The sequence below is a fragment of the Corythoichthys intestinalis genome, chromosome 8 (genome assembly GCF_030265065.1).
Source record: "Corythoichthys intestinalis isolate RoL2023-P3 chromosome 8, ASM3026506v1, whole genome shotgun sequence".
Taxonomy (NCBI): Eukaryota; Metazoa; Chordata; class Actinopteri; order Syngnathiformes; family Syngnathidae; genus Corythoichthys; species Corythoichthys intestinalis.
In genome coordinates, this window is record NC_080402.1 from 8696833 (window position 1) to 8714218 (window position 17386).

The window sequence follows — 17386 nt, forward strand, 5'->3', positions numbered from 1 at the left end:
ATTTTAAACGGGAATTATTTATGTCTGTTATTTATGTCCTTTTTTTGGAAATCAAAATATGATCACCCTAGAAGATGTTGAGCCAGTATTTGTTTTGATTATCCTGTGCATGCGGGTCAGTTTGCACAGCGCATGTCGGACAGCGACGAGTACACATGCTTGGTACCAGAACGGGCACGCCAAAAAAAAAACATATGACAAAAAATCGGAATTGTGCATTAAGACCTGCGGTATGAACCCAGCCTACATGACATCTGGTATAAGCATTCATTAATGCTCATGACAGTGTCATTTCATAATTATGATTTTCTAATGACAGTCTTAAGGCGCCACTGTCAAAGTGATATCAAATACCATAATTACTAATTAATGAACTTGGAACAAAAACTGGATAAATAATTAGCACAGAACATGAATTTTGATTGAAATTTACATCTGCAGTGCTGCAATGCATGCTAGGAGGCATGTTGGACAACAACAGTGTTGACAGCAGGAGGCAGAAGAGGTTGACTGTCTCCCCAAAGGAAGCAGTGATTGACAAATCAAGCTTCTTGAAGCAATGAAGCTTTGAAGCCAATTGGTTCAAAGCTTCACGGTGGTTCATTTGGTCTTATGACAGTTGTATGATGCCGCTGTCAAATAAAGTGTTACCGGTTAATATATTTTGGTGTAAATATCCCATAATAGAGTGAGGACAGCTGCGACTTACAATCCGGGGCGGCTTAATTGAGAACAAATGCCGTTTTCGTGTCACATTTGGTGGGTGGTGGCTTATAGTCAGTGCAAAAATTACGGTACTAATGTGAACTGACATGGTTCCAAAACTGCAAAGGTATTTCAGATCTGATTAGATTTAGCATGGTAATTGTTTTGTTTTTCAAATCTTAGGAAATTCAAGATTGTAAAATCTGATAAGCAGACATGTTTGCCTTGCAAAGGTTCTTTAGCATTTCTCCCTTTACTTGAAAATCGGTATCGGTACAATGTCATAACTTTTTTCAGCCTTTGCGGAAACCTTAGGTTTCTCTCAACAGAACCAGCAACACATTTGGCAAAGTTAACTATTCCCCATCCATGTCTTTATTTAAGGCAGTGGTCTCCAAACTATTCCACATAGGTCCGCAGTGGGTGCAGGATTTTGTTCCAACAAAACAAGACGATACCTTTGCACCAATCTGGTGTTTTACAAGTGTAATCAGTTGATTGCAGCCAGGTGCTGCTCATTAGTTAAACGGTCTGTGGTCAATCGGTAGGAACAAAAACCAAGACCCACAGTGGCCCTTGAGGACTGGTTCGGAGACCTCTGATTTAAGGGAATATGAGATCCAGCAATTCACGGTATCATCTGTAAATCTATGCTAGACCAGATCATTTCCTTCACTGGGCATTGAATGGATCACAACTGGACTGGTCTGGTTTATCAAACATGCCCTATGTTTTGTTGCAGGATCTCAAAAAGCCTGCTCTGATTAGAGTCAAAACTGCTTCCAAAACAACTGCAACAGTCCAGTTGTGATTGATTCAATCAGATCTGTTCTTATGTTCCAAACTGGAATTGAAATGAACTGCAGTGCTTGGTAGAAACGCGGCTCTCTCCCGATTCCTGATATGTTTGCAAGCATCTATGCAGAGCTTTGGGAATGTTTGAACAGTCCACTCTCAGAAAAATCTAGCCGTCAGGGTTACAAGGACTTGCGACACAAACATTTCTGTATCCATTGACACTTTAACGGCCTGGAAACATACCTGTACCTTGGAGTCTGCTAATGGAACAATATTATAACTCGATAGAAATCGACTCCTACTGTAGCCCTGTTTCTGACAGCGTCTGAGCAGTGCTGCTTTTTAGCAAGCGTTAGTCCATATCCACATCTTCGCCATCTGTATCTGCCGCTTCTCTACAGTCTGCGTTTGCGCCAAGACCCTCGGACAGAACCGGAGACGCCTGTTGCTCCTCGTCTTGGCAGCCGTTGCTCGGCGCCTCTGCGTGGACCTTCCCCGCCTCGCCGGAATTGGCGGACCGCAAGGGTGCCTGAGACTTGCCGAGTACCTGACAATCGTCGGCGAACTCCTCCTCTGTGTCGACTCTATTGCTAACGGGACTGTGGTGGTCGTGTGGTTTATGATCCGCGCTTATCGGCTTAGCGAGAGCGCAGGAGAGGTCAGTTGGAGCACACGTCTGTTCAAGGTGGAGCCTGTTGATGTCGTCCTGACACGGGGATGATGCCTTCAGGGCCGTTTGGGGCACGAGAAAGCCGAGAGGCTGATGAGTAATGGGGTAAAGCAAGAAATGGCCTTTACCCACCAGTGTCCTCTGGGCGGGAAGTACCGGGAAGTCCAGCGCGGGCTTTCGTCGAGGCGTGGTGTCTGAGAGGAGGCTCTCCACGCTGAAAGGGTTGCGCTTCTGCAGGGCAGAGGACCTCGGGCCGGCGGGACTACCGGAGCTGTGCGTGCTGCCCGGAGAAACCTGCTCCGCTTCTCTTCTTTGGTTTTGGTGGTTGAAGTCGTGTCGGGTTTGGTCACAGCTGGATTCAGTTTGGTGTCCTTCGGCTCCCCTCGACAGCAGGGGCAGCTCTGCGTGAATAGTCCCGTTGGGGCCCGAAGAAGGCTGCTGCTCGCTGTCGGTGAACTGAGACACGCCGCTGTCGCTTTCGGAACCGCCCGGCGTGTGGAAGCTGTCGCCCTGCAGAAGTTTACTCTGCGACCGGAGTAGTTTTCTCTCCTGCTTGCGTTTCTTCTTTTCGGCGCGTTCGTGCTCGCGACGCGCGATCTCCTCGGGGTCCATGGGCTCGCCGCTGCACGTGGTCGGGTGGGAGTTGTGCGCGGGCCGACCGGGCCCTTTCTTTGTGTTCTCCTTCTTCCTCCACTTAGCGCGTCGGTTCTGGAACCAAACCTGTGCGCACAAACATAACGGATTAATTGCACTCATTCAGAAGTAGGTAGTAAAGCTTTACATTAACGCTGTTACATATATTTGAGTAACTTTCTTAGAAAAAAGTAGTTTTATCATGCCATAGTTTTTACTTTTACTTGATTAGATTTGTGAAGAAGAAATGCTCCTCCTACCTGCTACCTTTGAGCTACACTACAGCCATTACATTTTTCCTCTTTATCATATGTATTAGATTTTACAAAATTTTTTTTTTTAGCGATGCCCTCAGTGGCTCTTTCAGTTTCACCGATGAGACGTAACAATAATCTAGAGCTGAAACGAATACTCGAGCAACTCGAGTTTAAAAACTGATCAAAGTAATTTCATTCACCTTGAGGAATCGTTTAATTTTGCCAGCTCGAAGCATCACGTTTTGCCCGGATTACTTTTAATGCGGGACAACGCGCTGACGTCAAGTGTTTAGAGGAAGAAACAATTTAAAAAAAAAAAAAACCTTACTGCAGCCGACAGCCGCTACAAACTACGCCGACATTGCTAAAAACTACGCCCGTATGATGCTAGTGTGGTAGCAGGTAGTGTCCGATGGGTCTCATAGATATCGCATGCATTTAGGACTAGATGCGAAATAACAGACTCGGCCGCGTCTGGGCAGCGTTAGTAAACAGCCGCCATCTTTAAGCAGTACACTTCTCAGCGCTAATAAATATAACGTTACTGTCACTCGCTCACGTAACATTAGCCCTTCGGAGGGCTAGGTTTCTATTGATTATGACCACTGTCGATGCGTGGCTAACGTGTCTTACATACAGGCTTTATTTAATCTGTAAAAACACAGCGCTCTAGCGTGATGAGGGTGTAAAATTAAAACATAATAAAGCTAACTGTCAGTTTTAGCTCAGTAGTCATTGCTGAATAAAACACCAAGTAGCACTGGTCCCTAATGTTCTCCAATACAGCAGGTATCACACATTTATTTGAACACTGCAAAAACTCAAAATCCTATCAGTACTTACAGTTTAGACCAACTTAAAACTTAACTAGAACTTAAAAATAGCTTGACACAAATGGAAATTCAATTGAAACACGTGGGAAAAACACGTAGCTTTCAGGTGATGTTTGTTATCAAGCGTAATTACATTTTTAGGTAAGAAATATATTAAAAAAAAAAAAAAATTTAAGATCTAGAAGTTTTTTGAGTGAAAGCAGTGAATTTTTTTCTAGTCACATCTGAGATGCAATTGTTGGCCGTTTTCAACAATGTACATAAAAAAAAGACATTGATTGACTGAAAATGGTTCAATATTGGATTAAATGTCTTTTTTTTCTCATGTATATTATTAATTGCTCTTTACCTTTCCGATTACTCGATTAAACGATAGAATTTTCAGTCGATTACTCGATTACAAAAATATTCGATAGCTGCAACCCTACAATAATCACATGACTCATTACACCAATCAGATGTAACAGAGACAAGCTTGCAATTGGAAGTCCTATGCTCACATCAGCCTATTCAATCACGTGGCGTCTTTAAAGCACCATAAACAATTAACATAGGGCACTGCTGTCAACATTCAACCCCTCTTCTAGTTTTTATTTCACACCAATAGACCACGAAAAACTGGAGATATCAATCAGTCTCCAGTTACAGTTTCATTGTAGGATATATGTCTGCTCAATTTGAGGGCACTCGTCCTCTTTGGATGGGTGAAGTTTCATTTCTGTAGCTTTCTCTTGTCAGAATTTAATAATTTTTTATTTTTCGGGGGGTCTAAAATGGTCATGGAATAGGTTATAGTACAGTATAATAACAGTTCATACAGTATAGATGACTCTGCTGGGAAAAAATATATACAGTGATCCCTCACTACTTAGCGCTTAAAACTTCGCCCTCAGTCCATCGCGGAATTTTTTTTTTCAATTAAAACATTAATAAATAAATGCAGTATTTTATAAAGCTGTCCCGATACGATCACGTAGTCTCGCATTCTCGCTCCTGCCGCTTTTCTTGGTCAGGCAGTGCATTGAAGTTGCTTATTTAAAGTTAACGATGATTGACAGACGTTAAGATTGGACATCTAGCTCCATTAGTGGCAGTGCGCCAAAACTTCAAAGCGCCAAATGAGTCAATCATAGTTTAACTTGTTATACAGTTGCTGCGACAACTCATTGTGGGTAAGTGAGCAGCTTGAGCGGATTTTAGTGGACTCACTCAATGAAACCTTTAAAAAAGACAAGCATTTTTCTACTTTATTGTTGTTTAAAAAATGATTCGGAGGAACAGTAACATGTTGAAAACGTATCATAATTATTACATTTGAATTGCTAAAAAAACTTTATTAAAATATATACTGTACACATGAAAGGTTTTTTAAAAAAGTTCAAAAACATGTCTATTATATATCTCTTGCAAATGCTAAATCTGAATAAATACATTGAACAAAAAAAAAAAAAAAAAAAGATAATTTTTGGGGGGGGGGGGGTGAGTGGCTGCTACTTCGCTGTATTTCACTTATCGCATTAACCGCCAAAAACAAGGGATCACTGTACCATTGTTAAAAAAGAAATTGTAAGCACTTACTTTAGTATTACTTTCACCGAATACGTTTTTACTTGCACTTGAGTACGTTTTTTTGGGATGCCTACCGTAATTTTCGGACTATAAGGCGCTACTTTTTCCCCTCATTTTGAATCCTGCGGCTTATAGTCCAGTGCCGCTTATTTGTTGATTTATTTGGGTTGATAATTAACACTTTATTTGACAGCAGCGTCATAAGACTGCCGTCATAATTATGACATGACACTATCATGGGCATTAATGAATGCTTATGACAGATGTCATTTATTTGTGTCATCCGGCAAAATATGTCACTAACTCTATTTTTGTCCAGTTAGGATCTTTTACATCCATTCAAAAGTGAGATAATTTGCTGGATGACACAAAACCACATCTGTCATAAGCATTCATTAATGCTCATGGCAGTGTCATAATTATGATGCTCTTATGATAGTCTTATGGCGCTACTGTCAGATAAAGTGTTACCAAATATTATAACTACCAATTAATGAAACAACTAGTACAGTAACTGAAGAAATAATCAGCACAGAACATGAATTTTGATTGCAATTTACATGTTTAGTGCTGCAATGCATGCTAGGAGGCATGTTGGACAACAACAGTGTTTAAAGCTGCTGGCAGCAGTGATGCCCAAATAAATTTTCTTGAAGCAATGAAGTTTTGCAGCCAATTGGTTCAAAGATTCATGGTGGTTCATTTGGTCTTATGATAGTCCTATTATGCCGATGTCAAAAAAAAGTGTTACCGGTTAATATCTTTTGGTGTAAATATCCCCTAATACAGTGAGGACAGCTGCGGCTTATAGTTCAGTGTGGCTTATCTATAAACAAATGACGTTTTCGTGTCAAATTTGGTGGGTGGCGGCCTTATAGTCCGAAAATGCTGTACTTTTACTTGAATATTATTATTTTGTAGTAATCAATGTTGTTAATCTTACTTTAACAAAGTAATTCATTACAGTTACAAATTACTTCTCCCAAAAAGTAATTGCGTTAGTAACTCAGTTACCTGAATGTAAGAGTAATTAGTTACTTGGCAAAGTAAATGGTGATAATTTTCATGTTTTTTTTCTCAAAAAAACAACAACAACAAAAAACAGGTAACACAATGTGAAGTTTAAAGTTTTTTTTGGGACAACTGGCCGTAGCCCAATTCTTTACCCTAAATTTAACTAGACACAGGGGTATTACGGATATTGCGATAACTAGATAGTAACCTTTGCTATGTGTGGAAGTCATTTAATGTTGTGAATCAACCGTTAAAGTTGTTAAATTTGCTCCCGTTATTGCGTTAGTTCCCTTCTGTCTACTTTTGACATGTGTATGTTTTAAAACTATTTCATCATTTAAAGATAGATTTACGTAAAAATTTTGCCGATTTAGGAGCATTTTAGATAAAAAGTTATTTAGGTTCCCAAGGAAGGTTCTCTACAACATAGCCTTCCTGAGAGGTTTACTGCTTTAAGATGGCGGTTGTTTACTAACGCATTTAGTTCTTTATTATAAATGTTGCTAATGCAGCCGTGTCTGTCATTTGCATCTAGTTCTGTATATATGCGATATCCAGTGTTGTTAATAACGGCGTTACAATATAACGGCGTTATTTTTTTCCAGTAGTGGGTAATCTAATTAATTACTTTTCTCATCTTGGCAACGCCGTTACCATTACTGAGGACGGAAAGGCATGCGTTACTATGCGTTACTATATTGGTCGAAAAGTCTGAGGGAGACGGACTCACCGAGACGACAGAGCAGAGCAGGAGAAGGGAGGAGGCAAGAAAGTTGTGACGCCGAGCAAACGCGATGCTAGGTAGCTCCAATAATACATGTTGTAGCCGATAGCTAGTACAAACTACGCCTGCATGTTATGATAGATATGGTAGACATGGTAGATATCACATGTACTGTACATAGATATAACTAGATGCAAAATGACAGACATGGCACTAAATGAGTTAGTAGACAGCCGCCATCTTAAAGCAGTAGACTTTTTAGGACGGCGCTGTTGTAGAGAACCTTCCTAGCGAACCTAAGTAACTTTTTATCTAAAATACTTCTAAATCGGCAAAATCTTGACTTGAATCTATCTTTAAATGATGAAACAGTTTTAAAATTTTCATATGTCGAAAGTAGAGAGAAGGGAACTAATGCAATAATGGGAGCAATTTTAACAACTTTTAACAGTTGATTCAGGGTAAAGGGTAAATTAGGGTAAAGAATTGGGCTCGGGCCAATTGTAACAAAAACCTTCACAAAAAACTTCAAATAGTGTGGCCAATGTTTTTTTTTTTTTGTGAGGAAAAAAAGAAAGTAATTATCACCAATTACTTTGCCAAGTAACTAATTACTCTTACATTCAGGTAATTGAGTTACTAACGCAATTACTTTTTGGGAGAAATAATTTGTAACTATAATTAATTACTTTTTTTCAGTAAGATTAACAACACTGGCGATATCTGCCGAAGCATCATGTGGGCGTAGTTTGTAGGCTATCGGCTGCAGTCAGGTATTATTGGAGCCACCTAGCATAGTAGCATCGCGTTTGCAACGGCGTCACCCTGCCTTGCCTCCTCCCCACTCCTGCTCTGCTCTTTCATCTCTGTGAGTCCATCTTTCTCACTTTTCTCACGTCAGTCAACCAACATAGTATCGCACGCCAACACTGGTAGTAATGCTATTCTTTTTTGAGTATAAAATTTTTTGGCTACTCGACACACCTCCGGACTCATTGGATGCCATTGACAGCGCTAGACGTCCAAATCTATTTGAAGTGGGAGGGTGGCAGCGAATGAACGTTCGTTCATTCGCTGCCATCCTCCCAGTTCAAATGGATTTGGGCGTCTACAAGTGATAAACTCATTTCAAAAGAGACGTCTATCATCGTCAATGGATGAATTAAAACTCATTAACTGCCATTGACGTTTATTGTCAACAAAATTAGATTTTTTTTTTTTTTTTTTTTAAATTTGTGTCGGTACATAAAACCAATCCTTGAAAAAAAAAATTACGCACTTCATGAGCCTCCACTTTAAGAACAATTCTAGGTCTTCCTTCTTTACATGTCAGGAAAATAAAACATGTTAAATTCCGGCTTTGAAGCTGCGAGCGCCTCAATGAGCTGACTGTTAATTAATTAGCAACAATAATCATCCGAGTCAATTAAAAGCGATACAAGGACACACTTGTGTATTGTACAATAAGGGATTTTGCCTTGCCTACAATATGACATGTATACATGATTTCAACTGATGTTTAGCTCACGTGAACATATGTTGTTGATCACTGTAAAATTACACAGCACATCAAAACATCCATTTCTATAATTAATCTTCCATACCATTCACTAGAAATGGGACTGTTCAATTCTGCTAGAAAAGCTCACCGCAGTACACTTTAATCTTACTGTAATGTATTCACTTATTATATTTTTATCGTATACATATTTGAAGCACCTTTTGTCAAGTGACTCTTACTTTGAACTCATTTATCAGTTCATGTGGCAAATTCTGAGCATCCGTTTTATGCATTTCAAGCACTTGATATGCATGTAGAGATGTCCCGATCGATCGGGTCCGATCACGTCATTTTCAAAGTATCGTAATCGGCAAAAAAATATCGGCCATGCCTTTTTTTAATATATATATATATATATATATATATATTTTTTTTTAATCTTTTTCTAATTGTATTTAACGTTACAGACATAATATGTTACACTCATCCAGAGTCTTTAGTTTAGGCTTAAGGTAGGGTTATCCGATAACGGTGGTAATTAATTTTTTAAAAAATGTATCACGTTAAAATATTTAACGCATAAATGCATGCGTTGCACGACCCACTCACGCATTGTCGCGCTCAATCTGTAATGGTTTAACCTATATAGAGAGATAAAAGGCAGCGTAAAATGAGTAGAGTGAATTTTGGCAGCCATTGGAGCCTTTTTTTAATTTGCTAAAGCCTTACAATCCCTCTCCCTACGACTAGATATATCATGGGAAGCAATGTGGGGAAGCAAGGTAGCAATGGATCTTTTTTTTTAACACCTTGCGTTATTTCCCAACGCAGAGAAGATATATCAATTGGTAGCACTACGCACAGTCATGGTTCCCTTTCCCATCATGCATTTGGGCATGGCTACAGTATCATTTACTGAAAGCTCAACAAATACACTAGATGGCAATATTTAGTCACAATATACAAAGTCACAAGTCTTTCTATCCGTGGATCCCTCTCACAGAAAGAATGTTAATAATGTAAATGCCATCTTGAGGATTTATTGTCATAATAAACAAATACAGTACTTATGTACTGTATGTTGAATGTATATATTCGTCCGAGTTTTATTCACTTTTTTCTTAATGCCTTGCCAAAATGTATATGATCGGGAAAAATTATCGGGAATGATTGGAATTTGAATCGGGAGCAAAAAAAAGCAATCGGATCGGGAAATATCCGGATCGGATCGGGAGCAAAAAAACATGATCGGAACAACCCTACATACTACCAATTGTTGAGTTGTATTGACAACATTGGCGGGATACTGCAAAAAATTAAACTAAATAAGAAGATTGAATACAGTTTACATCTGGGGAAAAAAAACCCATGCAACAAAGTGAAAATTGATATAAATCATATCGTATAAAACTAACCATAGAGAAAAACTACTGAATGATTTGAAGTAAATGTAAACAAATCTGGAAATTGCAATATAATGATTTTTTTTTTTTATCTCTAAGAATTAACCCCATAAATACGACCCACTCAAAACATTCCAGGAATTGGGTTAACTTAATAAAATCCATGTGCCCATCCCAGTCAAAATGGACTCTTTATTTGAACCACATTTACAATATTGTAATATCATATGGCGTAACACATTCCCAACTTATCTAAAAAAAGCTTGAAATACTACAGGAAAAATTTTTACGTGCCCTATATGGTCCGCGTTCAATGCTCCAACTAAATTAATTTTTCACCGCCACCACCTTCTGAGGCTAACACAACTACTTTCAAAATGATTACGTAATGTATCAGATCATCCGTGAACTAAACCATAAATTAGGTGATCTTATCCCAATCTATACTCCTCAGCACACATATACTACCAGAAGAAAAATCATATCACAGGAAAAACAGAAGGCTAAAGTGTACAAGCTTTGGCATTGTGTGCAAAGGACCACAGATCTCGAATGAACTTTACAAAACACTTAAAATGTTACACTCCATCTCCATTTTTAAGAAAAAACTCACCTCCTAGCAATGTATGTTTAATATGCTGATTTTTTTTAATAACATTACTAAGGTATCTCAAATCAAATCCGATGTAACCACAATGTTGACGTTTTCCATAGTTAATTGTATGTATGTGTATGGGTGTGTGTATGCTGTCCAGCTGGGCCCCTATTAAAAGCTTTAAATAGCTTCTTTGGAGTGTCCTTTTTGCGCATCTTATCAGATGAACTGTTTGTATATGATCATGTATTGTGTGTACTGTGTACCTCGAATGGTGTGTGAATAAACTGAAACTGAACTAGATTGGACGTCTCGCTCCGTCAATGGTACTGAAAGATGAGCATTCACAGCCAGTCCTCCCAGTTTAAATGAATTGGGCTTCTATCACCAATAATGGCATGCAATGAGTTAAATACATTGGAGAAAAAATATACATTACAGTGTTAGTTTCTGTTTTTATAAATTGTAATTTCATTAATTTAGCTTTTAACATCATTTTACCCCTTTCATGCACTAATTATTATTTTTTATTTTTAACCCTTAAAGGGCACTCATTCAATGCAATTGACAGCACCAGATGTCCAATCCACTTATAATTCAAAAAAATAAAATAATGATGAATAATTTGCCAAATAAAATACAACAATTTGGTAATATTTAAGAGTTTTTTTTTTTTTTTTTAATAACTAAAAATAGTCACTTGCTCCATCAAGGGTTAAAGGTCTAAAGCAGTGGTTCTTAACCTTGCTAAAGGTACCGAACCCCACAAGTTTCACATGTGGATTAACTGAACCCCCTCGGAAGTATAAATTTTGTTTTGTTTAGTTTTCTTTTTTTTTTTTTTAAATTGAAAACCTATATATCTAAACTATATAATCCGGTCTGTTGAATTCCCTCATATCAAGTGCGAGTCAACCTTCCACTGAGCAAACCAGATCCTCCACCCATCAGATCGAGGACTAGCCCTTAAAAGAAATGGATTAACGGTTACCCATTTTTCAATCCAAACTCAAAACTCACCTGTTCAGACTCGCCTGTCAATAATAATCCCTCATTTCTTTGTGTTTTAGTTTTCTGCTACTTAATTTTTATCTATTAGTATTTTTATTGTTCTTACATCTCTTTAGTACTTTAAATTTGCCCTTAACGTTCTAAACTTTATTATTTTTACTGTTTTCAATCTTTCATTTGTTTAAATTTTTTAAATGTTTGCACAGCGACCTTGAGTGCCATAAAGGCGCCTTCAAATAAAATGCATTATTATTGTTATTATTATTATAAAGCCTATAAATTGGGAGCAAACTAGTCCAAAACCTGGTCTAAAAGCACTTTGCCTAGATTTAATAAGCGAATGAAAATAGGGCTCTGCCTTTCCATACCTTCGCCGAACCCCTTACTTACTCACCGAACCCAGGTTAAGAACCACAGGTATAAAGTGTGAACTTTTGAATAGCTGATTATAAACTAATCTATAATCATATATGTGGCGGAAAACACAGACGAGACTGAAAAAGCAGTTTCTGTTCTTGCAACCCTCTATAAAATACAACTGCTGTATTTTAAACCAACAGAACTGTTGTGTTTTATAGGACAAAATGTCTATATGCTGCCATAGCAGATTCATGGCGCATTAAGCCCCCGAACTATTTTTAATTTGTCCCTTTTACCCTGGAAACCCCCGTTTATAGACATGGAGCAACTGCTTTTGTTTCAACCCAGCCATAAAAAGAAAGGAAGTAATTTTATTTATTATTCAAAATATCTGTCATTTTTAGCTTGGGATCAATTAATCGATGTCCAATATTTCGTTTAAAAAAAATTTAAAACGACTTTAAAAAATTATTCATTCGCATATTTTAAACTTTTAAGCAAATTACGTCAAGTTGAAAAAAAAATGGTGTCCGTAAAAAAAGTCACGGATATCTACCTTATAACTATTGCTTAATTGCATTTTCTTTGTAACTGTCGCATGTTAGATGATAAATAATGGATACAACGAAAGAAAAATTGAAAAATAACATTTAAAAGGGTAACTATAAGAAAAAGAAATCTAGACCAGTCCTTGTTGTCTGCGATTTCTGCATCGCGACCCTTGTTATATTACCATGTTTCACCCATGAAATCCCCAAAAAATGCGGCTCTGGCCATTCACAGCTGTCTCTTGACACTCGTTGATACATGCTACATAGAGTTTTTGGATCGAAAAGAGGTAAGTACGCGATAATATCTCGTTAAAATCGTGGCGTCTTTAATTCTGCTCTCGCTTGCTCTCACCTCCAGTTAGGGTTTTGCTGTTTAAAAAAATTTTTTTTTTCAAAATGTCCTCCTGCTCCAAATTTTTCTTCCCTCAGAAAATTGAGATTTTAAGCTTTCCAATGATGTATCACACGTGCATATAGGATAATTTTGAAATTTGGCCAAATTGGAGGTCTCAGAGTGTTTTCCGCCATATTAAAAAAATAATATAATAATTGCTAGTACATTAATTGCTTAAAACTTTTGAATTCACCGTCTTGATCACTGCCCCTGAAAGGGTTAACCATATAACTGATGGGTAATTTGACTCAACACTGTTTTAGAGCGTCGTTTAGACGCAGCCGTGCAGGAGGTCCATCAAGCGTTTTGCTCATCAACCAGCGACTTGGTTTCGAGTGCCAATTTAAATCTAATTGTGAGCGTGCAGCAGCTCCGCTCCTCGCCGGAATGGCTCCTTCTGAGGCGGCCAAGAAAGCGGCACATCCCACCCCCCGCTCCCCGCCTGGGAGCTCTCTCGGGCCGGCCTGTGGGCTCGCCGAGGGCCGCGTGTTGGCCGCTGATAAGGCGTGAGGCGCGGACACGGTGCACGACAATACGTGGGATTGTTGATGTCGCCCCTATCGCGTGTTCTCTCCCTCCCCCCCTCATTCCCATCCCCACCAACACCCACCCTGCGCAAACCTGCGATAAAAGAGCGTTTAAGCAGCTTGAAGGCTGAATAAGCTGAGGTTTAGGAACAAAAATCTCTCCGAGAACATAAAGCATCACCCGGTTGTAAAGGTTGTTCGACCATGACGTCTTTTACTCTCTAAAACGCATTGTTTGTTTTCACTCACTAATCCTGAAATTCATAATTAAAAACGTCAGTATATTAATAATTTTAGAGATTTTAGAAAGGCTTGTGGCAAATTTTCTTTATTAGTCCAATTTGCGTGATGATTGTATGGTCTTAAATGAAACTTCATAATCCAAATGGCATGTTTTTATTAGACAATGAAACAAATCTTGCTTGGGCAAACTTACATCTTGATATCTTATTTCAGTAATTGGTAACTTTCCATAATTTAAATGACTCCATTCTTTTATTTTACTATTAAATACGTGACTATAAGAATTTTAAGCAATGTGACTTTTTTCCCCTCTGTTAGAAACCTGATGTGTCATTAAAATATTCAAATATATGATTTTGATGTATGCACTGGAAAAAAAATAACTGGTGGATTTACTTGATAAAATCATTATAAAAATTTGCACTTACTTTTATTAAATAAAATTTACTGCTTGTGAACTGAACTTAATATTGCAAGTAGTAAAATTTACTTAATAAAAGTGCAAATTGCTACTATGATTTTTTTTAGTGTGATCATTAAGGTTCCAAATTTAACCCTTTAATACCTGCAACATGAAGCAATTATCAGAGAATCCCAACATTTGAATAATAACGTCCTAAAACCTTTTTTCAAATTTGTTAAAAGTCAAAATGAATATGTGTAATAAGCGTTCTAATATCTATAACCCTTCCTAAATCCTGTTTTTTTTTCTTCTCATGGAACCTGCAGATGCATGTGTTGACTTGCATCCACCTTTTTTCCAAAAGAAATGTCAAAATTCTGAATTAGTCTCAAAATCATGAAATTTTAGGTGTATCAAATGTTATACGTTTGGCAATAAAGGGTTAAAGAAGTTTAATTTGCTTTCAATCATTTTGTGGTTTGCGTTTTAAAGGGTTGATAATTCCTCAAATAAGTGTTCTAAGCAATAATACATCACATATTTTGCCAAATTAATTTCTTAAATCATATCTGTGATAGTAAAATTGAATCTCAAACGCAACTTTGAGGACTATAAAATTGCTACAACTAATACAGTCAATTAAAATTGATTTTCATACATATAAAAATAACTTTACACCTCTTAAATCTGTAATCGAATCAAAACTCTTTACAACTCCATTATTATTTTTCTGGTCAGATCACGCCTTGTTTTTATTAACCCGTAAATCAATAGGTTGTGTCCATGCATAATTCAAAAGGGGACCCTTTATTGAAGCTTTAATTGACAAATAGCTGCCCCCCAGTAAGGGTTGGGCCTCCACGGGCCACCTCCTGAACAAACAGACATGTCCGGATGAGGGGGTTGAGGAGGTTTCTGCAATAAAATTGCATTTAAAATAATGAATTAAAGCGAATTTACCTGAACTCTGGACTCGACCAGGTCCAGCCTGAGTGCGAGCGCCTCCCGCATGAAGACATCCGGGTAGTGGCTCTCGTTGAAGGCCTTCTCCAGCTCCTCCAGCTGCCAGCCGGTGAAGTTGGTTCTGGTTCTCCTCCGTTTACAACCGGGACTCTCTTTGTCTGGGTCCCCGGAATCTGTTTGTTGTTGTTGTTATAAGCAAGAGTTACTATAACTCATCGTGCATTGATTGACAGTTTTGCCAATTAGCTGTCGCATACTAATTACTGTTTTGTGCTGCAGCTTAATTAAATCGTTTTTAGCTGCGGATTTTGAAAAGATAATAAAATAGGAAGGAATTTAATCACGTTTGCCAAGAAGATAAGTACATTTTCGTTTTTTGCAGATATAGGTGAAAAAATACTGCTGTAAGATTAAAATAGAAATTAGAAGATATAAATAATGCTTGTTATAAATCATTTATAAGGCATTCATTTTACTCATTGGCTGCCATTGACGGCGCTAGACGTCCAATACATTTTGACTGGGAGATGCTGGCAGTGAATAATCGCTGACAAGCCTCCCAGTCAAAATGAATTGGACGTCTAGCGCCGCCAATGGCACCGAAAGATGAGCATTCACAGCCAGTGCGATCAATTTAAAGGAATTGGACGTCCAGCGTTGTCAATGACAGCCAATAAGTGAAATAAAATAAATTTAGAGTATTATCAGGGATGATTGTCTTTTATTAGTTTTTAATAACGTTTTAATAATTTACAATTTTATTTAAGAACTATATATTGATAATGATTCATTATTTTAAATATATACATATATACACACACATATACATTTATACACGTGTACATATATACACATATATAGACATACATATATATATATATATATTTATTATAATTGAGACCTGATGTCCACTTTTTGGGTTATGTAGGCCACACTTGTATAACAATTATTATATATTTTTATGATCAAAAATGGTCACTGTCCTAAAAAGGTTTAAATTAAGATTCTTTTTTTTTTTTTTTTTTTTTTTAATCAAGATTTGTAAATGTCAGGTTTTTTTCCCCAGGGGCACATTAGATACATTGAATACAAGACATAAAACAAGTTTTACTTGAATGCATGCCTGAGTTTTAGCTGCCTTTTTTAATGTCCACTGTAAAGTCGGTGTTTATACCTTATGAGTGAAATATCTTAAGAAGAAAATAAATAGAAATCGCTTGGTAGCTCTCAAAAACCAAAAAAAATGCCCCCATCCCCTCATAATTATTTTTTTTTTTTTTTAAATAGCAAGCATATAATTCAAATTACAATTAAAACATTAAAAAATCATCTGTATATAGCAATCCAAATTAACAATCTTAAACTCCTTCAAAAATGTACTATAAAAGCAGTTCCAACGTAAAATAGGAGCTTACCGGAGAGTTTGTACTGGCCGTCGGGTGACAAGAGCGCGCTGGAGCTGACCACCGACGCCGAGCAAGAACCGTTTAGTAATCCGTCTATGGTGAAGGGGACGGCAGCCGCGGATTGCAGTTGGTGCGCGCTGGCGAGCTCGTAGTGGTGGTGGTGGTGATGATGATGCTGTTGATGGTGCTGCTGCTGTTGCTGTTGCTGATGATGATGATGGTGAGCAGCGAGCGGGTACGGGAAGCCCACCAGCCCGCCCAAGGTGCCTCCGAAGTGGGCGTGAGGGTGATGCTCGAGGACGCGACTGTCCATGCTCGCCCGGGCTGCATGCGGCGGGGCCGAAGTGAGGATGCGCAGGCGGGGGCAGTGTGTGGCTGAACATGCAGTCAGCAAAAGAAGCAAAAATGTTGCTTGGAAAAGGAAGCTCGGGAGGTTGCAGCGCTCCGTGCACGAGCGTGCGTGCGCTGAAGCCGGCGGCGACGTGTTGTGGTCCAGCCCGAGATGTCAAGCTCGCTTCCCCCTCCTGGAGCCAGCTCATTAGGACTCCCCCATCTGCTGGCGGGACCAATCACGAGCCTTAATGGGCGCGTGACGTCATTTGAGCGTTGTTAGGGCATCGTTTTATTGTTTTAACTTCACCTCTTAACGCGTGGTGCTGCTCCCTCTCTCGGCATGTCCAAACATGTAAATTCAATTCTAGTCTGAATTCAATAATATTATACTTGCTATTTTTTAGCCAAAAGAATCTGTCTTGCCATGTGTACAACATCGTATCCCCCCGAAAAGGAGAAAAAACATGCCACAGACTCGCAAACATGACTTTTT

At 38.4% G+C, this 17386-nt stretch overlaps 1 protein-coding gene across 1 annotated transcript; it reads right to left on the bottom strand.

Annotated features, from left to right (window-relative positions):
* Positions 1–387: 387 nt before the first annotated feature.
* On the bottom strand, positions 388–16884 carry LOC130920683 (homeobox protein unc-4 homolog). The gene is made up of 3 exons (XM_057844055.1): positions 16570–16884; positions 15152–15327; positions 388–2893 (listed from the first exon to the last, which is right to left on the bottom strand). Exons 1-3 carry the CDS (start codon positions 16871–16873, stop codon positions 1856–1858), a joined length of 1518 nt encoding a protein of 505 aa, XP_057700038.1. The 5' UTR covers positions 16874–16884; the 3' UTR covers positions 388–1855.
* Between the last annotated feature and the right edge of the window lie 502 nt (positions 16885–17386).

Bases quoted from the DNA above. Each gene is read 5' to 3' on its own strand.
- LOC130920683 (XM_057844055.1), bottom strand. From the start codon at position 16,873: ATGGACAGTCGCGTCCTCGAGCATCACCCTCACGCCCACTTCGGAGGC. The intron at 15,328-16,569 runs GTAAGCTCCTAT...AACAACAAACAG, and splicing joins CGGCCAGTACAAACTCTCCG to ATTCCGGGGACCCAGACAAA. The intron at 2,894-15,151 runs GTAAATTCGCTT...TTGTGCGCACAG, and splicing joins TGGTCGAGTCCAGAGTTCAG to GTTTGGTTCCAGAACCGACG.